The sequence below is a fragment of the Jaculus jaculus genome, chromosome 4, assembly GCF_020740685.1.
Source record: "Jaculus jaculus isolate mJacJac1 chromosome 4, mJacJac1.mat.Y.cur, whole genome shotgun sequence".
Lineage (NCBI taxonomy): Eukaryota > Metazoa > Chordata > Mammalia > Rodentia > Dipodidae > Jaculus > Jaculus jaculus.
The window spans coordinates 28,260,803-28,286,804 of record NC_059105.1 but is presented as its reverse complement, the minus strand read 5'-3'; the positions used below and the strand labels follow the sequence as shown (position 1 = coordinate 28,286,804).

Here is a 26,002-nt window from a genome sequence, read left to right as displayed (position 1 = left end):
GTGTCTCTCTACACCCTATATAGATTGGAGAATTATTTTAATATGGGAAATTATAAAGTCTGTATAAAAATGTTCAATAATTTATATCCACATAAATTGATCTAATGTAAAAAAACAGGATAATAAAGGTTAATTGCCAACCCCATACATTCAAAATATAGTGGTATAATATAAAGCAACTAGACCTCCTTTATTTTGGGTTCTATGTATTACAAAGTGTTAATACTGAGGAATGGTGTAATGTGGAGTAGAGTTGCAGGTGAGTTTTGGTGTGGCTTTTAGGAAAAAAATGAGATTTTAATTTGCAGAGCTTGTAGCATGAAGTATAATCTGAAATTATGAATCATCTAGTAAAATAGTATTATTGTTATTATTATTATTATTATTATTATTATTATTATTATTATTAAATGGGACTGTTGCTTTAAGTTCTCAGTACTAGTAGTCACAGCTCAGTAGCAAAGAATGCTATATACAGATAGTTCTGTCCTTGGCTTACCTGCTGACTTAACTGTTTTCAACTACCTGGGCCATAATATCTATCCCAAAGTCTTGTCACTTAGATGCTCAGGTTTCCTCAGTATTTTTGGCTTAAGAAACACTGCCTCTCCATGCAGTATTTTATTTTATTTTAAAACTTTCTCTTCATCGACTCTGCACTCTAGGTTCTTTAAGGGCAGCAACTACCTGATTTATTTACATGTGTGTGCCAAGGGTCTGAAAGAATGCATACTCTGGACACATTTATTATCTGACTTGGGACTTAGACCAAGGCCTTACGTTATGGTGTTCCCACAGGGATGTTTTTTCTCCTAATCCCCTCACCTCAGGAATTTCTCTGTATTTTTTTTATGATTCAATTTCAGTACCTCTTTGAGGAAAATAGCCAAGTCCTTCAGAATTAGCCATTCATTTCTCTGCCAATTACCTCAATACCCAGCCTTCTTTATGAGTCTACATTTTTATTGTTTTCCTCATAATTTTGTTACATATATATATATATATATATATATATATATATATACACACACACACACATAGATATGCATGCATAATATACTTAAATATATGCATGTATATATACAATTGTAATATGTGACACCTGACACATTTTGAAAAGTAATATGCTTTCATGTTACTCATTAAAAGACTATTATTTATCATATATAAAATTTATAATAAGTTAGATTATGTTTGTCAACTATCTTATACTGCTTGGATCTAATGGGCCATGTTGTTCCCCTGACTTTAGAACTGAGCTTTCATCTTTAAGTTTCCCTTACAGGAATGCTCACATACAATCTAGAAATATTCTGTGCTTTTCCTTTTAAAAGTAAGAGCCTGTTACCAATCTGTTAAGTGGTTCTATGGCCCTCTTTAAAAAAATTCAAATAACTTTACTAAATAATTATAATAATGATGTCATAACTAAACACCATGAGTACTAAAACTAATGGTGCTTGTAGAAATAGAGCACTCTTGACCAAGCTGTCAAATAAAGAAATACCTCTGGTTACTAATCACTCCCTTAGTTTAGAATGGGAGGAGTTTTTAAGTGGCTCCTAATTTAACCACATGAGGTTAAACATGGTTTGAGATTAATCATTTTCTCTACATTTTTTTCAAAAAAATTATAGATGTGTTTTTAAATTTAAAATATTTAAATAGCATTTTGCTACTTATCTAAAATCATTAACCTGACCATAGTTCTCTAAGTAATTTATTATTCCTTAAATATTATAACCATATTTATAAATTTTATCTTAATTTATAAAAACAACAATAACAACAACAAAAACAGTGGTCTTAGGAAGTATTTAAGTTTCAATAAACATAAAATATCATATATATTTCAGGGTAATTTTCATATATATATATATATATATATATATATATATATATGCTTGAGATTTTTCCATGAGTCTACTTGAAATCATTAGTGGCTCATAATCAAATGTGCTGCACTCATTTTTATTGAGACAGTCAATTTTTTGTTTATATTAATATACAAGGAAATAGTTAAAATAGCCCAAAGTAATTGGAATTGGACAGGAAAGGGGATGAATGGCTAATGCCAGCCATTCTCATCTGATTGGTTCTCTGACTGTTCTGTACATGCTGACACAATCTTCTCTCAAGTCATGACAGCTGGAACTGCTCTAAACTCAGGGTGTCAGTCACCGTGATGGTGTTAGTCATGCTCTTTTCCTGGGTACGGTTCTCTGTTGCTCTTCTCTGCCTGTAAGTCACATATTTGGCCAAAAGAGGAACAAGGCTAACAGGCGTAGGCAAGCAGGTTTTACTTTTTATATCATGACCCCATGTCAATTCACAAAGAAAAAAAACAAAAAAGACAGCTGTACCCTCAGGAAGAAGAGGTCCCTGTTGTGCTCAATACTCGTGATCTCCAAGTTGCCCATGACCACCTCACAGTTTTCATAGTATTTGCGTAGGGCTCGGTATTGCTGGTCCAGGTCAGACAGAGAGCTCAGCTTATTTTCTGTTCCTGCGCACACTGCAAAGACAAAGATAAACATATTGTTATATAACATGTAGAGACAGGCACAGTGGTAGTATCATTATCAACCCACTACACTACAATTGTCTACCTCTATTGCCAGATTGAACTCCAATAAAATAACTCTATTATACACCTATATTTAACTTTTAAAGTACATATGCATTGCAAAAAGAGTAGTAAGAATCATAAAAATTACCTGAAAAAAATTAATATGTTTGAATAATTGGTATTTTACACTTATATTAAATGTTTTATCTTAAACTAATGATGACTGAGATCCATATATGACATATAATAGATTATTTTTTTCTTTTCTTTTAGTGGAGGAAGAGATATTTATTTATTGAAGCTTATAGATCAAGGGAAGGTTTCTTTCTTTTTCTGGAAGACCTTGTTTTTTAAAATTTTTTATTTTATTTTATTTTTGTATTAATTAGTTTTGTACTCAGTGAATACAGTCAATATGGTACCTAATAGACTCATTTATATGCCCACTACATAGTCTTAGCTTTAATCATAGGTTATTTTAATGATTCTGATTATTTCGCTCTAGATTTGTTTGGATTATAATGTAAATAGAATCGTTTTTGTTTATTTGAACTTTTGGTACTCTTCAACAAAAGATCAAATGTGTCTTTTTACATATCTTATTAAAAAGTAAAATTAGAATAATCATGTTTAGAAATGCTTTTCATACCTTATGTTGCTACAATAAGCCATAAATCTGATTAGTCAAGATACTTTACACACAAGACATTCTAATGTGGGGATATTTTACAATATACTTTTCGAGTAATTTATACTATTATGTCAATAAGGCTTTCTTTCAGGTTTGATTAAAGCAATCTAGAACTGATAGCATATTTCATTATATAATTTATCTTGAAAGACTGACTTGGAGTTTAAGGAATTAGTTTGGATAGAAGCATAAGAATCACTTGCAGTTCTCTTCATGAAGCTTTCCCCGAATGCCTCACAACCTCTATTTGTCAATTGATTTTACAATCAGGCCATGTACACAAGACAATGCTTAAGCCATCAGCTTTCATTGATTCCACAAAGCTGTTTATCAAAACAGAATTGAAAAATCTTCTTCACCAGCCATAGTAAGTTTAACAAAATCCAGCCTACCTTGGTAACAATGATAAAAAGTCCTCAAATGATAAGCTCACAAACAGTTCAAGCTTCACAAATCCTACATTTGCTTGTGATCCCCAGAGAGTCATTCCAAATGAAACTCCAGCAGTTAAGCTGCATGTAAGGCCTTAATAAAATTGCCAATAATTCTATTTAGTATTGACTCAATTACAAATGTAGCTATACTTGCAAACTCAAGCTTTTGTTCCTCTAGAATTAAGACTTGCATCCAACAGTGAGGGAAATATGTTATCTTAGTTCAATAGGAAAGACCAGGAATTAAATATATGTAGCAATATAAAAAGGTTGGTTAACTCAATTATACATTTTATTCATAGGGAAAGTTGTAAAATAAGGAAATGAACATTGCCAATATCCATATTTAAAAAGAAGAAATCAATTGTTGCTTTCAGACTTATGACCATGAAATCATCTGTCCAGTTTCTTGCAATAAAAAGATAGTCAGAGGGGTAAAAAAAAAAGAATTAAATTTAAATTTCCTAAACAGTTACATCAAAATGCCTATCATAAAATAATAATTGGGATACAAATGATGATTATTATCTTAACATTATTTGCATAGAATAATTGAACAATATTTGTTATGAAACTTTCAATGTTTTTTGTAAGGATGTGTGCAGTTGTGAAATACATATAGCAAAGAGAGCAACATACAGTATATACAGGCCATGTTTGTTTCATTTACACACTTTAGGAACTACCGCAGTTTGTGAGCATGAGGTACTGCATTTGACTTCCAACATTGTAAACAAAAACTATCCCTTAAAAAATACAGACAAGAGCTGGAGAGATGGCTTAGTGGTTAAGAGCTTGCCTGTGAAGCCTAAGGACCCCGGTTCGAGGCTCGACTCCCCAGGACCCACATTAGCCAGATGCACAAAGGGGCACATGCATCTGGTTGTTCATTTGCAACGGCTGGAATCCCTGGCGCACCCATTATCTCTGTCTCTCTTCTCTTTCTATCTCTGTCTCTCTCTCTGCTTGCAAACAAATAAATTTAAAAAATAAAATTTAAAAAATACAGACAATATATAAACAAAGCAAAAATTTCAGAGACTCTCTGAGTCCTATTGTAGCTATGTAGATATGACAAGTTTCATCAGTTCTATTAAAATATAGCCCCAAATAGATCCAAATATGCCACTATTGTTATTTTAGATATTAAATCTGAGCCAATGCAACCTCTTCTGTGGAGTTAGTGGAAACCTAACTGATGTCCAGGATTTTTATGTCTGACCTCCAAAAATTGTTAGTTGTACACTTTCCCAACACAAGTTACTCCTGTGACTCTTTCTAGAAACAAATTTGATCTCTGTTCACACTATGAAATAGGAGCTTCTTATCATCTTTTGAAAATAAGCATCATCTTCATGTAAATATCATAGTTCAGAAGAAGCCTTCCATGGCCACTTTGGTAAATAGGCATCAGTTCCGCACTTACTGTGCACCACAATGATGCTATTGAAAAAGAAGTTGAGTTGGTCACTCAGCAACATTGGGTCCTTCTGCCTCTGACTTAACAGGAAAGAAAGGAGTTTTGTAGTTGGCTGGGTAAGTGCTTCGGATTACTGGATAGCATTTCCACAATACCCGTAACACAGAGATCACTTTGGGTGTGTTTTGGCATAAATACCATGCCTTGTAATAAAGACCAATAGAAAAGAATAACCCAATGCAGGAAGTACTATTATGTAGCCACTTGAGGAATGAAGGCTTGGGTGACTAAATGTTGCTGAAAGTTAAGAGACCACTGAATTGGTAATAGACAGTGTAGATTAAAAAATATATATAGCTAGGCTATTTAACCAGGAAAAAGTAAAATTCTGTCCTGTGTTATTAAAATATACACCTTAGTAGTAAGAGCATAGAACTTTTGATTATTTTAAGGCCCATGAGTCCTATTCTTTCCCTAAACATTTATAGGAATTTGCCACTTGCATTACTATACAACTTACCATACTGTATATTAGAGTCCCATTTAATGAGATTTTTTATCTTAGACTTTAATATTGATTTTCATGTTAATTTCCTTTTAAAATTTTTCAACCTATTAATGAATTAGAAATATTAACCATCTTCCTATTTTTTTATAAAGTAAAATCACTGATTCATTAATATGACTCTGGATTTATTTATCTTATTTATTTGTAGGTTTAATAGTAAATATGCTTGCAAAAACTTCATTTTAGTCAGATGTGAGTAGGAGTTGAACGATAAATACTTATAATGGGTTTATGTTTCATAAATTCTATATTCTAGTTAATTTTAAAAGGGTTATAAATAAAAAAAAAATGAGTATAAAGCCGGGCATGGTGGCACACATCTTTAATCCCAGCACTCGGGAAGCAGAGGTAGGAGGATCGCCATGAGTTTAAGCCCGCCCTGAGAATACAGAGTTAATTCCAGGTCAGCCTGGACCAGAGTGGGACCCTACCTCGAAAAACAAACAAACAAACAAAATATATATATATATATATATATGTGTGTGTGTGTGTGTGTGTGTGTGTGTGTGTGTGTGTGTATAAATATCAATATAAAATTAGGAAATGTGTTTAACAGTTTGTTTTATGTAAGAACAGTCATAACTTAATTTTCATTGTAAAACCTGGTATACTTCAAAGATGTGACCTTATGTGTTTGCTGATCTTTATGGTCTTTATCTTCCACCACTGTTTTAAAGACTCCCAGTGTGACAAATCTGGAAGAAAGGACATTAGGAATCATGGGTGGAGGACAGCCAAGTACACAGACTATACATGATCATGTGCTGATCTGTTTATAACTGAATTGCTAAGTTATTACTTTTGTTTACTTAAAACTTTCTAAATTCCCTCATTCTTAAGCTGCTAAGCAACATAATGATCAAATCAACTCCATGATGTACAGATTGTCACAAAAAGATAGATGTTAAAAAATATTTATTTTCCTCCTATCTTTGAAGGATACTGCTTGAGTTGTCCTCCCTAATCTAGACTTTCTGCACAAAAAACAATCTTCTTAATGTGTCTGTTTTCCATTTTATTTTTCAAATACTTAGTCAAGATGAAATAATTAAAAGTTATTTTCAGTACATTATGTAAAATAGTTTTCTTGTCTTTAAATGATTTTTCTTAATTTATATGCTTCAAAATTCCTGTGTCAAGGTAGAGAAGCATATTAGTAAGACATAGTGATTAGAAATTGCACTTATGCCACTCATACATGAATGAAATAATATTCCCTCACTACTACATTCTCAATTCCATTATTGATTGCATTCTTATGGCCCCACCCCAAACCACAAAACAAGTCCTCTCAATTTACATTGCAGCATTTTAATTTCAGTGGAAGTGCTAAGCCCTTAACTTTAATGTAGGTACTGGACTTGACATGCAATTAAAGCGAACAATTTCCACTCATAGAGGCTTGCCAAATTAGTCATCTGCCATCTGCCCCATCATCTGGTGCTCCTTGAGCTCTTGCTGAGGGTCTGGACACACTTTCTCAGATTAAGAGGGACAGCGCAAAGCTCCAAGCTGGTGAAATGCCAGTGGGAACTAAATGTGTAAACATTATCGAACATCTTTCTTCCCTAGATTATCATGCCTTCAACCATTCCCCTGTGTGTAATAAAAACTAGCCTGATCGTGATGCCTTTCCACTCTGGGACCTTTGCTGTCTGCTAGAATGAAAGGGGCAAGATACGGGACGTGTTCCTGTTAAAAATATCTACAGAAGGAACGTAGACAGGTATTTATCACATGTTGCTATCTCATACATCACATCATGTCTGAGTTATTAAGCATTGAGAAAAGTACACATTAAGAAATAAAATAGGGGATGTCTTCTACACTGGCCCCAGATAGGATTCTTTCTCAATGTTTATATCAGCAAATGTTTATTTGGGTAATAACTTGCACGAGGCACACTAGAGACAATCAAGCTGAACTTATGGGCAAACTTGAGAATCAGCATAAAGGAAACATGGTACTGTTTTCGACGTCATGCTACTCTTCCAGTAAGACATTCTACCAGGCTGAGAAAGCATGAACAATGAGCAGTGTTGCTCAACACATTAAGGTGCCTTTCTGCAGGATAAACCCATCCTAGGGCACAGGTCCTGGGATATCTCAATGTGGCTGTATTTTTTCCCTCCATCTGTGTCAGAGTCCTTGTGTCCACAGTGATGAGCTGTGCTCATCAATGCCCTGTGCTCATTGGGGTAAAGTTGTATCTAAATAAGTAACATAACAGCTCTTCAAATCAAAAGAAAGCCTGGTTGTTTTTTTTTTTTTTTTTTTTTTTTTTTTTTTTTTTTTTACACCTGTGGAGAGAAGAAGAAAGGGTTCAAATGAAAATACTTTTGACTAAAGAATGTTATTGCATCTTCTGATAATCTATACCTAATCTGAAATAGCCTTCTGACATTATTTTGAAATTGCTTAGAAGATAATTCTTAGTTGAATTTCTCTTTTGGACAAGAAGTAGAGAATTCTTTCTAGACATTGATGCACACGTATTGACATCACAAAACCCATCACATCATAACTTGTCTTTTCATGGCCTATCAGCTTTTTTTCTAGAATGAGATTCTTTACTCTCCTGTAGGTTGACCCATCTGAAGCAGGGTTAGATGAGTAGTTAGTGGTTATGTTAGAAGCATAACAATGCTGCTGAGTACAATCACAATCAGTTTCCAAGGATTCATTCTAATTGGATGTTTGATCAGTGTGGTGGTTTGATTCAGGTGTCCCCCGTAAACTTAGGTGTTGTGAATGCTAGCTCGCCAGTTGATGGTATTTGGGAATTAATGCCTCCTGGAGGGAGTGTATTGTTGGGGGCAGGCTTATGAGCTTTATAGCCAGTTTCCCCATGCCAGTGTTTGGCACACCCTCCTGTTGCTGTGGCCCACCTTATGTTGGCCAGGGGGTGATGTCCACCCTCTGCTCATGCCATTGTTTTCCCTTGTCATCGTGGAGTTTCCCCTCGAGCCTTTAAGCCAAAATAAATATCTTTTTCCCACAAGCTGCTCTTTGTTGCGTGATTTCTACCAGCAATGCGAACCGGACTGCAACAGTAAAGTGGTACCAGGAGTGGGGTTGCTGCTAGACACCTGACTGTGTGGCTTTGGCCTTTTGGAACTGATTTTCAAGCGGAAAGTGGAAGGATTTCAAATCTTGGCCTAAGAGATGCCTTGCAGTTTTGTAAGTACAGCTTGATGGACTATTCTGGTCTAAGCTGCAAGACCTGAATGCAGTAAGAACTATGGACTGTGAGGTTTGGCTTATAAGGGTGAGAAAAAGCTTTGCCTGGACTGGGCTAGCAGTTTATGTGAGAAGCTTGCTCTTTTGCCCATGTCCTGAGAAGTTGTGCAGGGTTGCTTTGTGTAGAAATGAACTGGTGTAAACAGAGGGATATGGCACAAAAAGAAAAATCTTTGGGTGAACTGTTGCCTGTTCAGCTGCAACTGAGAGATTACAACCTTTGAGATTGGACTAGCTGACCTGCACTGGGGCAACAAGAAGAATGTAAACTCTTTTGAAAGGGCCTGGGTGCTCAAGGAGTGTCCTGTTCTTCAAAGTCTGCTTCCCCCCCACCCCGGATTAACAAATTGGCACCCTACCTGGTATTGTGGAGTATAAGAAATGCTGGAAAGAGGGTCATTGAGTTTGCAACACGGTCTTGTGTTTTGGAAATGGCCATGGGCAGTGTGAAGCAGGTTTGCTGGTTGCCTGCATAGAGACCCCATGGGGCCATGAAGATGAGCCATGGCTTGCAGTGGAGACCCAGTGGAGATGCCGGGAACATGAGATGGCTACCAAGGAGCTGCCGGCCCTGTTGAAGTTCTCAGGACTGTAAGTAGCCTAGCTGGAGGGGCGGAATTGGAATGCCAGAGACTTGTTGCTGGTAGAATTATCAGACTTGAAGATTTGTCACTGGCTAGAGTTGCTGTACTTGAAGCTACAGAGTTTGCTGTTTGCCCTGGTTATTTTAAATCTTGTGTTGGTTGAATGTTTCTTTGCTATGCCCAGTGCCATCTTTTGCAGTGTGAATGTGTATTCTGTGCTATTATGGGCTTTTTGAGGATATTTTTTGGTATTATGGCTCAGTTAAAAGATCTTAGACCATGGGGATGTATGCACATCAATGGAATTGATAAAAGCTATGGGGACTTTTAAAGTTAGAAGAATGCATTGCATTTTACATCATGTATGGATATCAGTTTATGGGGGCCAGGGGTGGAATGTGGTGGCTTGATTCAGGTGTCCCCCATAAACTTAGGTATTGTGAATGCTAGCTCCCCAGCTGATGGATATTTGGGAATTAATGCTTCCTGGAGGGAGTGTATTGTTGGGAGTGGGCTTATGGGCTTTATAGCCAGTTTCCCCATGCCAGTGTTTGGCACACCCTCCTGTTGCTGTGGTCCATCTTATGTTGGCCAGGGAGTGATGTCCACCCTCTGCTCATGCCATCATTTTCCCCTGCCATCGTGGAGTTTCCCCTCGAGCCTTTAAGCCAAAATAAACCTCTTTTTCCCAGAAGCTGCTTTTTGTTGGGTGATTTCTACCAGCAATGCGAACCGGACTACAACAATCAGAAAACATTCACAATCAGGGAGCTATCATTCATTCATTCACTTGTTCTGTTGTGCCTGACACCAGTGATTTGTTCAACAACCTTGCAAAAAAGAAAACTAATGTCTGGGTCTGGAAATGGTTAAGTTCTTGCCTGTGAAGCCTAAGGACCTGGTTTGAGGTTTGATTCCCCAGGACCTACTTAAGCCAGATGCACAAGGTGGCACATGCATGTGGATTTCGTTTGCAATAGCTGGAGGCCCTGGTGTGCTCCCTCTCTCTGTGTCTCTCTCTGCCTTTCTCAAATAAATTTTAAAAAATGTAAAAAAAAAAAAAAAAAAAAAAAGAAACAAAGAAAGAGAAGAAAACTGTTGTATTGGTAAAAACACAGTAAATGTTTTTATTTATTCATTTATTTATTTTTATTTCCCCAAACTATTGCACATAAAGCTGATTGTTAATTGAGTCTATCACTTCATGAGTATATAGTTGTGCTTGTCATGAACCTGTGTTAGTTTTCTTTTCCATTTTCTTTAGTTCAGAAACAGAATTTTACAATTTGAATATATTAAAAAGACTCCTCACAGCTAATATTGTCAGCATTGTCTATGTTCTCAAGCATTAGTTGATAGGGCATCTTACACTACAAGGACAGTGGGTTACTAGTACATTTTCAGTTAAAAAAATTCACTCATGTTTGAAGTTAAGACACTGATATCCTGCTTGGGATGAGAGCAGAAGGTGACAAGACATGTAACACTCAAGTCCAATGTTTTAAGGGAAACAAATCTTCCAAATGACATAAAGAAAAGCTTAAGTGATGCTTACAAAATGTTGTGTTATTAGTCATGAACTTAGAAATTATTTCTATGTTTAAAGTATTTGTTTTAAAATATAGATATATATGATGATTCATGCTGATGCATTTGAAGCTTTTGATACTACACTTTTATTTTTTAACAATTATAAAAGAATATTAAAATGAATCATAAAGGTATTAATTTATAAGTTAGCAATAAAATATTTAAATATAACCCCATGGAAACTAAAAATGCTCCAAATACCACTAATACTAATAGTAGTTCTATGGCATGGTTCAAGTTCAGAGGTGTACTTATGATTTATTTTCCTTATGTAAGATGTGGGAAATAAGTAGTAAAAGACTAAAATTGTCAGTTTAGAATAATTTAGTGTTTATAGTTATTTCTAATTAAATGAGGAAAATTGCAAGTCTGTGTAACTAAATACATAAAAATCAAGCACTTTTTATACCTATTTGGAAAAGTTCATACATACATAATATTCTTTCTATCAAGTAAATTATTTCTAAAGTAAACCCTTGCTGTTCAGCTGTACATAGGTGGAAGGAGCACGAAGCACAGCTATTTTTAACACTGTCAGCACAATATGATCAATTTTTAAAAGATGAAGTATGCCTTGTCTAAACATGACTCATTTTCAATTCCTGACAAATATATATTTCATGACACAAAAATAATATTCACGTTATGATAAATTATACAAATACACATCTTTTATTATAGAATTCAAGTTTACACTGACAGTTCCTGCCAGGATGGAATGGGATCAATTTCCTGTTACATTCCTTTCAATCATTATTTTATTCACATATATTTACCATTTAACTATAATGTTTAAAGAAGGTGGTGAAAATCAAATAAAGACTACAATCTGCATTTTTCAAATGTTTTAATTTTGAGAGACAAGACTTATGTAGTTCATTATTTCTGTCAAAAATAAAATAGAACCAGCTTTTATACTACTAGTTATTTTAAGCCTCTGTAGGTGAATCGGAGCACAGCGGTGCATGTCTATAGTTCTAGCTACGTTGGGACGTGAGACAGGAGTAATTCTGAGCTCAGAAATTCAAATTCAACCTGGGCAACATACAGGGATATGATCTCATAAAATAAATTATGAGTTCTTACATATGTATACTTTCATGCAAATATTCATTGAGAAATAAAACAATGGTAGATTAAAAGCATTTAACTTTGCAGGGAAGATTTGTGGAAGAATTTTTTTTTGGTTTGTTTATCTGCAATTTCTAAATACAAGTTATATGTGTTTTGTATGTAAAAAGTGAATTGTATCAGAAGAATTTTCATTTAGTTTAAGACAGTACTTGTACATAGGGTTGGAAGCCTGTAATCCGAGCAATAGACAGGAGGGAAGATAGCAAGTTCAAAGTTTGCCAAAGCAGCACTGAGGCTTCAAAGCCAGCTTTAAATATATAGTGAAATCCTGCAAGCCATTCACAAATCAAGGCAGAGAACCATTTTATGCTATGCCATTTCTAGAATTGCTTGTGCTAGCCAAAATCATTATCAATACTTCTATATCTTATGATTTTATAAGGCATCAATATTTTTCATATAAGTCTAATTTATATTTGATATAAAATATTAAGAAATTGCATTTAAAGAATTATAAATAAAGTAGAAAATAATATATCTTTTATTTTTTTTTCATAGTCTGGGGAGATGGTTTAGCACTTATAGACACTTGCATGCACAAGTTGCAAGCTTGGGTTCATTTCCCAGCCATCTATAGATATATAGATATAGATAGGTATATCAATCCAGACAGTGGCACGAGACCCTGGAGTGCATGCCACCTTACCTCCTCCCTTCAGTGTGCACGAGCATGTGTGCACACACAAATACACAGAGAGAGAGAGAGAGAGAAAGTATGAGAGAGAGAGAGGGAGGGAGAACCCTCAAGCACATACACACATATGTGTAAGTAAGTAAATGAATAAATAAATAAATAAATAATTTTCAAAGAAAAATTTCAGGAACAGGCATGGTGGCGCATTTGTTAAGTCTGGCCTTCAGGAGGCAGTGGTAGGAGGATCTCTGTGGTTTCCAGGCCACTCTAGGACTACAGAGTTTGACATCAGCTTGTGCTAAAGTGAGACATTACCTTGAAAGAACCAATAGCAACAACAACAAAAAAATCAGTGTTGGGGATCAAACCTCATAGTTTGTTCATGCTAGGAAAGCAATCTGTCACTGAGATAGCATATAACATTAAAAAAAAAAAAAAAAGCCTAAGAGTCAGGCATGGTGGTGCATGCCTTTAATCCCAGCACTTGGGAAGCAGTGGTAGGAAAATTGTCGTGACTTTGAAGCCACCCTGACACTACATAGTGAATTCCAGGTCAGCCGGAGCTACAGCGAGACCCTACCTCAAAGAAAAAGTAGTCTGATATTCCTGGCCATGTACAAGAAAAGTTCAAAACAAAATTAATTTGCTAGCTGAGTAGAATAGGAAAAATGAAAGTGGTTGTATTGTAACTATTTGTATTAGCTGTTTTAGTATCTCTACATATGTGCTAAGTCATATTTTACACAGAGTGTCATCCAAAATTATGAAATATTACTTTTAATTGATCAATAATACAGTTATTCAAATTTTATATTAAAATCAAATTATTGGGCTGGTGAGATGGCTGAGAGGTTAAGGGTAAAGGCATTTGCTTGTAAACCCTCCTAGTACAGGTTCAATTCCTACTACCCACATGAAGCCAGAGCACACATATTCTAAAAATAATACTACAGTAATCTTTCAATACTAATTTGCATTAATATTACAGGACCATGCTATATTTTAGTAGTGATGGGAATTCTAATACGGCATATGCATATCACCACATAATCCTCACAGCAGTCACAGTAAGCACACATCAGTCTTATATTTATACACATTTTATTCTTTTTCTTAAAGATGAGGAGACTAAGACTCCCAAAACTAAACAATACATACAGATAATTCAGCAGTGGAAAGTGAACAGTCAAATTCTTATTCCACTTAAGAAATGCAGCACTGTTTTACTGACATCTACAAATATTTGTTTTGAGTCATTTGTGTTCAACTTCGAGATTTTTTACGCACACGTCAGTGCTCATGTGGCAGACATTTGCATGCTGAGGACACAGTGCCTTTTAGAAACTGAGAGCCATGGTCACGTATTCTTACTAGTTATGCATTTCCTAAGGGTCCAGGGAAGAGGTTGTAATTGGGTCTTGAAAACAACAGAGAGCGGGAGAGATAAATCAGGGAACAAACCGCTTGCTTCACAAACATTAAGACCTTAGTTTGGACCCTCAGGTTCTATATAAAGATGCCTTGCTATGGTACATGCCTGTGATTCGACAGCGTGTGAGGCGGAGACCCGCGGATCACTATGGATTTCTGGCCAGTTAATTCTATCTAAGTGGATGAGCTCTAGCTTCAGTGAGAGACTTGGTATTAAAAAAAATTAATAAATAAGATGAAGAGCAACTGAAAATGACACCCAACCATCACTTCTACCCATCCGCAACTTTACCACCTTCTGATATCACCTCCTGTGGCCCAATGATCATTGCACTTGTCTTTTAACACTGCTATTAAAGGTTCTAAATTGTTTGCATTCATTTTGAATTTATGTTTTGTACCAATAATGAATCAGCAGTGGTCTGTATCTATGGCAATTTGAGTATCTGTTCTAAGATATTACCCATACTGTACCTGTACCATTGTATCTATATTGATGAGGTCTTTGTGAGATCAGTATTCTGTTTTGTTTACTACTTTATTACACTATTTGGAAGATCTTACTCCATGGTGGGCACCCAGTAGATATTACATAAATAAATGGATGGATTGATGGATGTTTTGATTGATGTCTATGGAAAGATGGAAGCTAGCCAAAATTTCAAATTAACATAAAAACCAAGTATTTTTTAAACTCATAATGAATCACAGTGAATCTTTGAAATCATCAAATTCATACACATGCTGTAGGTAACAGTAAATTGTGATTTAAAAACAACAGAGATCTGGAGAGATACATCAGAGAGTAAACTGCTTGCTGCACAAGTATAAGATCATATAGATGTGAACATGTATAGAGTCCAAGATCAGTAACAGTGAATATTGAATAGCTAGACAGGGATAAACTCTGTTTGCATGACACAGGCTTCATGTACCACTGAAGTCATTCATGAAACTCCAGTTTTTGGAAACAACACCCAAGCCAAAAGTTCTGCTACCAACCAGAAAACTATATCATTAAGCTTAGCATAGGTACTTAATAACACTTGTCTAAACAACAGTAGTCACTTATGTAATAGAAATTATAATAGAAGGTCTCAACTTTTCAAGCCCTGAGTGAAGGAAGTTGAACATTGCTTGTTAGGGGGAAAATGTTTTATTTTAAGATGGTTTAACAACAGCATACATCATATGCTCACCACTACTACATGGTGAACATAATCTTCATCATTTTAATTTAATTGAATCTAAATTTTTCAATGTACTTATCGTTTAAAATGACCTCATGAAAATCATGTTGCAAACAAACAATCTCTGTGTCATACAGATAATCAGCTTATGTCTTAAGTGTTTTGTAAACTCAGTTTTCAAAAATCATTTTCACTCAAATATATTCAATCCTGCACTTACATACTGAAGGGCAGTTTAATATTAGTGGATAAAGATATTAAATTAGTGTCACTGTTATTACAGTTAATAACATTTATAAAGTGACATATAATTTACAAAGCAGTTCTTCTCATATTTACTTCTTTGATCTTAAATTATTATAAAAGCCAAAATGATTACATTAATTTTCTAAAATTTAAACTTTGAGAAGAATCTCCAAAAGATGACTGAATTTCTCATGCTTTAGCAATAAGGTAATACAAATTTTCATAAATACTAGAAATATTTGCCTTGGTATTATTCATGGCTCATGGGAAAGGGGTAGAAGGAAAGAGTTAAAAAAAAAAAAACAGACTGGGACTGGAGAGATGGCTTAGCGGTTGAGCGCTTGCCTGTGAAGCCTAAGGACCCAGGTTCGAGGCTCGGTTCCCCAGGTCCCACGTTAGCCAGATGCACAAGAGGGCACACGCGTCTGGAGTTCTTTAGCAGCGGCTGGAAGCCCTGGCGCGCCCATTCTCTCTCTCTCCCTCTATCTGTCTTTCTCTCTGTGTCTGTCGCTCTCAAATAAATAAATAAATAAATAAATAAATAAATAAAAATTAAAAAAAAAACAGACTGACCATTTTTCTACATTTATGGAAGTTAATTTTGAAAACTAACTTACACAGCTGACTCTGTTATAAACCTTTGCACATTTCACATTGCTTAAATTGAAGTTAATTTGATTTAAGAATGTTAACTGAAAGTAAAGCAGGTAATAAAATTAGATTTGCAACCATAGTGACACTGGATGTTTGGGGGCGTGCTCCCTGCACACTGCTTGGGGCAGGTCAATAATTATTTTTAATGTGAAGACTTTATTTTGAGCAGAAATTCTCAAATATTATGTTTTACCTGTATTTATATAAAATGACTATTTGTTGCAAATTTTAGTAGATATTGCCAATTTTTCATTTACTATCAAATCCATTTATATTGGATCCAGTGGTTACAATGTGGTATTAAAGATTGATCATAAATTGGTGGTTCTTCTACAATTTCCACTGAGCCAAAAATTGAAAGTGTTTTTCTTTCAGAAATATTTAACTATTCAAAAGATAGTTTCATTTATATCCATGCTTCAACTCAATCATGACTACTCATGGTACATAATTTTGCTGTGTTTAAGCCTATGTGCCCATATGTTTTTGTGTATGTGTATAGGGGTGTATATGAGTATTGTGTGTGTGTGTGTGTGTGTGTGTGTGTGTGTGTGTGTATTTAAAAGCCAGAGAGCAACCTTGTGTATAATTCTCAGGAATATCATCCACTTCCTTTGAAGCAGAGTCTACCATTGGCCTAAACCTCACCCATTAAGTTAGACGGTCTAGACATTGAGCCCCAGAAATCCTCCAATATCTGCTTCCCCAGTGCTTGGCTTGAGAAGTACCATGGCCAACATTGTTACATGGTTGATGTGAATTAAACGCAGGTCTTGCAAGATGAGCACTTTCCCCACTGACACCATTCCACAGTCCCTCATTGACCTTTAAAAATTATCTCACTGACTTTAACCTGAAATTTCTTAACAAAATTTAAATCTGTTATTACTTCAATGCTTACAAAAGGATGTTTCTTTCAGAAAACATCCAAATTATTTATTCAATTTAAATTTCCCCAAAATTCATACATATAATTCATTCTATTTTCATGTTTATGGTTGATATGCAAACTTTGAATCTCCTCTAGAAGAGGACTTTCTATTCATAAAGATTTGAGGATTTCATTCTAATATCCATGGTTTGACAGACCAAATAGAATGCATCTATCATATACGAACACACATTAAAGTGTTGCAAAGTTTGGAAGTATTAAGAGCAGATGATATGGATCTGTTGTAAACTGTTGTTAAACACCTGAGATGCTTTGGGTATGATACCCAGTATAGCAAAAAACAAACAAACAAACAAAAAAATAGTTATGGTGATTTAAGACTAACCTAACTTATTGTGGTTTATACAAAGAAAACAATGAAGATAATATAACCAAGCAGAAAATACAAAACCACTGAACCTAGTCCTGATATATCTAAAACCCAGGGTACTTTTTGTTTTCTAATATTCACATTTATCTTCAATTATTTAATAGCTAATTCTCATCTTCATAGACATGGTTTTTAGAGTGAAAAAATCTACATGCAACTGAGTGGCTTGCCATCAGATGTCTATTTTAAAAAGTATAGTTCTTTATAATCACACACCAAACATTCTAGAATTCTTATAAATAAAATATGAATACATGCCTATGAACATTTATATTGTCCATAAAGTATACATATTTTAGTTAAAACAAAAAAAAAAAGCCATTTAAAATTTCAATTACTAGAGAAAGTTTTGAGAAGCTTTTCTTGAATAACAGCCACATGATTCATAAATCTCATATGGTAATTTTATTTCCCAAGTATTTCCTTCTTTCCTTTTTCTCAGATTTTTAATGCCTGACTCCCAGTTAGTTATTTGTTAGAAGTTTCACACCTACTATTCAATCATCTGCTACCAAAGATTCTTTGTACTTCATGATTATCTGCAATATTCTTGAGTGACTAGTATTTTGGTACAAATTTCTATAAATTTCAGGGTTGCCTAGTATCAAATTGTCCCTAATTCAGTACACAAAGCAGTTTGCATGTCATCCTAGAATTACACTACAAGAGGCAAAGAGAAAAGGTGGGAATATTATTGTTTTTAAATAGCATTGATATATTTTCTGTAGACTTCCTTTGATAAAATAAAATATAAAAATGAATTAAATGTTATAGCTCAGGTTACCAGTCACTCACTCTACAACATACTACCTAATGTATGTTACATCTGAAACTTACCAGCCTTGTGAACAACCTTGGCTTTGCACACCTGGTTCAGATCCAATCCACCAACACACAATAGAGAAGAGCCACAGGCAGGAATTTTACCTTCTAATCCCTGAATTTGAAGTTCTTCATTGTATCCATCTGTTTACTAACTTTGACTTCTCTTTATTTCATTCTTTTCTTTCAATACTATTCTCTTTCTTTTCACTGCTGATTTGACACTACTCCACATAAAACCAATAAGCTTGTTCCCAATCTACACCCCCTCTCTCAAAGAGCTGAAGGACACAGCCCCTGTAATTCCTGGTGTATCTTCACTATGGTCCTAAGTTTTCTGCCTTTTGGCTAACCAAGATATGATGGGAAGATGTGGTTTCTTTTCCCATAGTCCTAACATCTTGACAATATTGGTGTGGCCAATGTAGTCCATGTAAAGCCCAAAGACTTAGCTGGATAAGGAATTAGTGGTGCAATGTGAGTTAGATCTGTAGACGGTTCTCTGTAATAGCACTAATGACACCATGTCTGCTATCCCACATGACTGAAGACTAAGGAATGTCTGGTTAGTTTTTATTCTAATCTCCCCCTTCTGTTGATGTCACCTTGTTCTCAACCTCGACATTAAATAAATAGTCAAACACAATGAGCGCTAAAAACTGTTGACAATGCAACTCCAGAAACATATGGTAAAAAGTCAGTAGAAAAACAGTTGTCAGCTAAGTAAGTATCCTTCATTTAAAACTTTGGACTGTTCCTTCTCTTTCTTGTTTGAAAAGTCAGCACACTTGAGGTCCAAGTGTCGCCTGGGGACCTTAACTTACATAAAGCACTGTGTTCTCCAAAGCCGTAAAATTCCATGGCAACGCCAGCAACACTTAAACGCTTCTAGGATGCTTACATTGTTTATCTCTGAACAGCTAGGGGGCTTTTTGCAGAGCAGCCCCTAACTCCTGCAAGCATGTGAGGTTTTTAATTAACAGTGCATGAACACCAATTCAGAGTGTGCAGCAAAGTGTGTGCACAGGGTCTGCATTTGTTTCTCAATAGCCCTGGAAACACAGGAACAGAATGGCGCCAGACCTTCCTTCCCCACCTCATTGATCCCTCCAGACCTGGGAATCCGCCTATTTAACATGACATTGGTGGAAATAGTATGAATCTGTCCTGAGGTCAAGAGAGAGCAAGGGATATCTGGGGGGATGGCTGGTATAAAAAAAGCCCTGTTTTAATATTGTTGGTATATTTTCAAACAAGAATTACAGTTTAATTGTGAAATGATTGATTTTCTTTCCCATAATATAGATTGTAGAGATTTAACCTAGAATAGTTGGCAGGTCAGATAAGGTTGTCTCCAGAACACAGCCAGCTCTAAATCCTATATTAGGAATCACATAGAAAGCCTCTCCATTGCATAGTGACAGATATCAGCTGAGGCTTATTACATCCTAAAGCACACGTGATAAAACTCAGATCACAACTCGCCGATAAAAGTGAAGTACTCACAAACTACTCCGCCACAGTACATAACTACAATCTCTCTGTCAACATCGGAGAAAGAAGAGAAGCTGATTCTCTAGCAGAATTACTTGAATTCAGGGTACACACATTGAGAATCTCCTTCAGGGTAGAAGGCTTCTCAAAATAAAATCAAGTCTACAAAAATAAAATTCTGTTACCTTGTGAAGCCTGGTAAAGCTTTGCTTATCTGCAATCATCTTTCTGAGCTCACTAGTAACCCACAGTAGAATCATTGACTTTCTAACCGCAGCACATCAAGTTGCTGCATATTGTCTTATGGGGAAGTAGACTCCTTAATCCTCTGTAGTCATTCCTATAATTTATACTTCTTTCCACTTCCAAAAGATGCCAGTTAGTAAAATGTCACAAAACTATGTTTCTTCAAACACTCTTTTTCCTCAATTGCAGACTTTGTATTTTTTTAAGACTGTGCTGAAATTTGCAGTTTTAATGAATAATATAATTGACTAAATTGAGATTCTAATTATGACTCTATGCCTCACCAGGAGGGGGGCGGTGCAACACAAACCCCAAATGCCATTCTTTTGATCCTGGGATATTGAAAAGTGACAATGACACAATGGCACCTAATTTCCACAGCAATAGACAAACAGCAATGGTGATATAAACGGCATCCTTCTACTTCTTTCTATAATGAATGCACACAGAAAACTATCTGGGTTCAGGAAATTAGAAGTTGAGTCAACAAGGAGTATGCATTATTTGTATTGCCTTATAATTTGAAACTTAAGATGAGCAAAAAAAATATATATATGTCAAAGGACATAATTTCCCTTAATACTAAGGGAAGGAAACATTAGAATTAAAATGCACTTGTCATTTTGCAAAGAATTGGAGAATCTAGGCAATGGAAGGTATAGATAAATGGATATTTTATAAATTTGCGAATAGCCAACCTATTACATTTTATACTTAAATTTGATTTTCTAAGATGGCATGGGTGATATATACATGAAAATCTATCACAATATTTATTTTATTTATTTGAGAGTCAGAGAGAAAGAGCCAGAGAATGGGCATACCAGGGCATCCAGTCCCTGCAAATGAACTCCAGACACATGTTCTACCTTGCATATCTGGCTTATGTAGGTCCTGGGGAATCAAACCTGGGCCTTTTGCTTTGCAGACACATGCCTTAATCACTGAGTGATCCCTCCAGCCAGACAAAGAACTTTTAAATCATGATGCTCATTACATGAGTTCTTTTAAAAAGTATTTATTGGATTTTATAGACCCATAAAATGGAATGGTTCATAAAATGTTAAAAGATATCATAAATTGTACATGTAAATAATTTATAGAAGCCACTAACACTGCAAGAAAGTCTACAGAATTGATAACGGAAATGAAGTATTTTGTGAGTTTCCAGGTGGGTAGGAGTAGAAATAGCATCATTTTAGTACACACAGTTGAAAATGTTTCACACTTGTCCTTCTCAGTACGAAAAGATGGCTAACATGCTCACATTTTTAAAAATCAAGCATGCAAACACACATCCCATCCCTCTATCTCTTCTCATGAATCACTAAAATATCTTTCTTCTTTCACTTATACATTGAATTGACTGGTCCTGTTACTTGTATTCAGTAAGCATTTTTATGAACTTATTCTTTCCTTATGATTTTACTATGTTGTTGGCCAAACAGTGATTGGAACATAATTTGTCAGTTGTTTAGTATCACACAAATGGCAAGAGACCAGTCAGACAGGCAGTCGAGTCTGTAAACAGCTTTAGGGCACAGACTGTGTTTCTCTTGTTTACCTGTGCTTAACTTCAACAGTGAAAGCAGGGCAATGCAAACAAAGGGCATATAGAAAACATAGGTTCACATAGTAAACACTCAGATTTTCCTGCGCTATGAATGGAAGTTCAAAAATACACACCTATGTATAAGCACCGAATCAAGCATACTAAAATGGACATGAGAACAAAAGAAATGTATTCTTTAGTAGTGTAGGAGGTGAGCAATGTTAAAAGCCAGACGATGACAGAATTATGCCTCTATAGGCACTTAGAGGATAAACTTTCATAGTGTCCTCCAGCTTATGATAGCTAGCCCCAGGCGTTCCTGGACACATGCAGCCTTGGACTCTACCTCCTTTTCTTCATGGTGTTGTGTTCTCCCTGTTGATCTGCATATGACCATCCATGTCTGTGTGCATATGTGTCGTGCTTTTTGTGCTCATGCACGTATGTTCATTCGCATGTGGGTTCACGGTCAACTGTGTGCTTGTGGAAGCCACAGGAGGATGTCAGGTGCCCTATCTCAGGGCTTTCACCTTTATCTACTGAAGCTGTCTCACTTGAACTCAGACCCACTGGTTTGGCTAATCAAGATAGTGAGCTTGCTCTGGGGATCCCATGACAGCTTCTTGAGTGTGGGGATTATGCACAGCCACCAAGCCCGCTCAGCAGCTCTGTGGGTGCTGGGGATGGGAACTCTGTTCCTCACACGTGTATGGCCAGCACTACATCCACTTGGCTGTCCTCCCAGCCACCATGTTCTTGTTCTTCTTTTTCCTTTTTGAATGTGTCAAGTGCATACATACATGGTATAGTGTACATACAGATTCATGTGCACCGTACCCATGTGTGCAGAGCACAGTAGAGACCATCGCGTGCCCTGCCCTCTGCTATTGCTCATCTACGTTTTTGAGACAGAGTACAATAAGCCCCAGGAATTCTCCAGAAAGGAGTTACAGGTGGCCATGGTGACACCCATCTTTTTTAAAAATTCATTTTATTTATTTGAGAGAGAAACAGACAGAGGGAGAGGGAGAGATTGGGCACACCAGGGCCTCCAGCCAGTGCAAATGAATTCCAGATGCAAGTACATGTGGCTTACATGGGTCCTGGAGAGTAGAACCAGGATCCTTTGGATTTGCAAGCAAACGCCTTAACTGCTAAGCCATCTCCCCAGCCCATCATACCCATCTTTGTACATGGGAGCCAGGGAATCAAGCTTGGGTGATCTCAGGCCTTCATGCTTAAGTGACAAATATTCTTACCCACTGAACCATCTTCCCAGCCCCAAGTGTTCCCTTCAAAGACCACATACTGAATTGAAATCCTACCTTTCACACTTTTGATCTCACCTTAACTAATTATATTTACAACCTAAATAAGTTCACATTTCCACAAAATATCATATTCTGGTATACTACAGGGTTAGAAAATTGGTACCTTTTCAGAAGGAAAAAGTTCCATCCAAAATCATTAGTAACATCAATTTTCACACTTCTGAACTTGAGTTTTCTCCTGACTTGTCTTACATCTGCTTTCCTTCCTCCAAGGGGATCAGTCTGGATAGAGGACCAATTTGCTGAGGAAAACACACTCTTCTATCCTCTCACATACTTATTTTCCCTATCTTTCTGCCAGATCTGTTCAGCTAGTACTTGGTTTGGCTGTGGCAAAATCAAACAAATTATCATCATTTACAAGAACTACTTACATTCATGCCTAATTATCATGCACTAGAATAACAATTATGCATATCATTAAATTCATGTGAGATAATCTTCAATGTAAGCTTTATTTGATTATGCCACTAAAGTCTGTCATGCATTCTTGGCCTTCATAGTGAGTTGCTAGGGAAGAATGGTTTTCTACAGCACTTAAAAAGAATGGCAGCAATACTGGCTCTAATTCAATCTCCTCAAAGAGACATATTTGTTCCACAACTTTGTACCCACCTTGTGAAAGGTTATAGCAGCCAAGTCCAGATTAAATACAAGCAATATTTAATATGTGAAATGTAAGTGAAAATGGAGTACCTTATTTAATATTAAGCTTCCTTATTTGGATCTGCCCTCCTACCTAGCAGATACATGGGATTAGAGTACAAAGCACATGATATTAAACAAATGCATTTTCATGTCTTCATTAAGCTTCCTAAGAGCAGTTTATATATATAGTTGGAATATAAAACACCTAAGTTCTCTCTGTTCTTTCATCCCGTTTTCATGAATTTTACTCATTTAAAAAAGACTAGCATGGAATCACAATATCAAAGCAGCAATGGCAATGCCAATGTACTCAGCATGTAAGAGGCACAAAAACCTTCCCCACGCACTCCCTGAAACACCACCTTCAAGTCCTCTAAGTCTTAGACCTAGGTGAACATTTTAAATTAGGTGTAAATTTCCACCATAGAAGTGATAAATCTGAGTCTTAAAAGAATTCACACTTATAAAGAGGTAGAAATAAGTCTGATCCATAATCACCCAGAAATTGTTGTTTACCAGTATTACTGATAATAACTTTGCAAGCACTAAATTCCACTCTGACTGTAGGTCTCGATGTGAGGATTCTGTTTTAGAGAGGATTTCTTCAGATAACTTTTGCTCAATAAATTACACAGCTGTGTCCTTTCTGAACTCCTAGAACTATTTAGAATTCTCAGATTTTGTAACATGGAATTAAGAGATATGTCCATATATATTAAATATTATATATTATAAATAATAAATATTCTATATTATATATAATGTATTTTATATATTATATAATATATAATATATAATGTATTTTATATATTATATATTATATAATATATAATATTATATAATATCAGAGTCCCAATGGTCAAATTTGTTTGTAATAACTTCTATTTTTTTTAAAAAAAAATTTTGTTCATTTTTTATTTATTTATTTGAGAACGACAGACATAGAGAGAAAGACAGATGGAGGGAGAGAGAGAGAATGGGCGCGCCAGGGCTTCCAGCCACTGCAAACGAACTCCAGATGCATGCGCCCCCTTGTGCATCTGGCTAACATGGGACCTGGGGAACCGAGCCTCGAACTGGGGTCCTTAGGCTTCACAGGCAAGCGCTTAACCGCTAAGCCATCTCTCCAGCCCAGCTTCTATTTTTTGATCCTTGATTATTTAGTTTTATTCTGCATCAAGATTTATGTTATAAAATAGAAGCGGCAATCATACTGTGATGGTTAAGTAAAATAATCTACATAACATGTTCAAAAACAAACGTATCCTTGTTTGACGTGAGCTTTTGTTTCCTCACTGAGAGAATGAGCACCAGCCGCACAAGCTTCTCCAGGCAAAAGCTGAGCACTCCTCTACATAGGACCTGATTCTATTCTACTCCCAGCAAGACCCTTGTCACTCGCACTTCATATCCAAAACAGCTTCAACACACTATCATTTATTATCTTAGTCAACACCATTAGCAGCTTTTATAGATTGCTATATGATACCCTAGTTAATATCCATTCAAATTATTCCATATTCTGCTATGTGGTGCCTTAACATACTTGTCTTGTTTGCTCATATGTTGCCATAAAGTTTGTTAATAGGTTCCTGATGTTTCTATGATAAATGAACCTAAGGTATGCAACACAAAGCTGTATCATTTTCCTCTTTCTACTCCGTATGCCCTTTTCCCAATTCAATCTCCTCTGACTAGCACTCCTCTGTCCAACCCTCCTGTATTGTCCCACTTCTTCTCACCGATGGCCTTTACACACCTCTTCTTACCTCAAGGGCATTGTAATTTCTATGTTTTTTTTTTTTTTTTTACAAAACTAACACGTTTCAATTTTGAGTCTCAGTTGATGGTCAAGGTGCACTCAAAATGTGTTAACAATCTCTGAGTTACATTGAGCACACTAAGTGCCATAGCAGAGATAAGCATTTATAAAAACAATAATATATAATTTAAAAGAATAGGAATAAATGTTCCTTGTTGCCCAAACTCTGTGTGTGTGTGTGTGTGTGTGTGTGTGTGTGTGTGTGTGTATTCAATGTGAGAGTTACAAAGTAAGAGTTCGTACAAGAAAATATTAGGTGTGAAAAAAATATTGATTTGAAAGGAAAGATATAAGATGGCATGTTTCAACACATTCCACCACTGTGAAAATGAATCAAATACAAGCTGATAGATTTTTTTTCCAGCCTCCACTACAGTAAG

The 26,002-nt window shown here is 35.7% G+C and overlaps 1 protein-coding gene across 7 annotated transcripts in view; it reads right to left on the bottom strand.

The window, feature by feature from the left end:
• Positions 1-26,002, bottom strand: part of Erbb4 (erb-b2 receptor tyrosine kinase 4) — a 1,092,347-nt gene that overhangs the window by 713,412 nt on the left and 352,933 nt on the right. For all 7 annotated transcript variants that reach the window (XM_045146981.1, XM_045146983.1, XM_045146986.1 and 4 more), the window contains exon 2: positions 2,364-2,515. In XM_045146981.1, the coding sequence (XP_045002916.1) occupies positions 2,364-2,515 (152 nt within the window). The remainder of the gene's footprint in view (positions 1-2,363; positions 2,516-26,002) is intronic.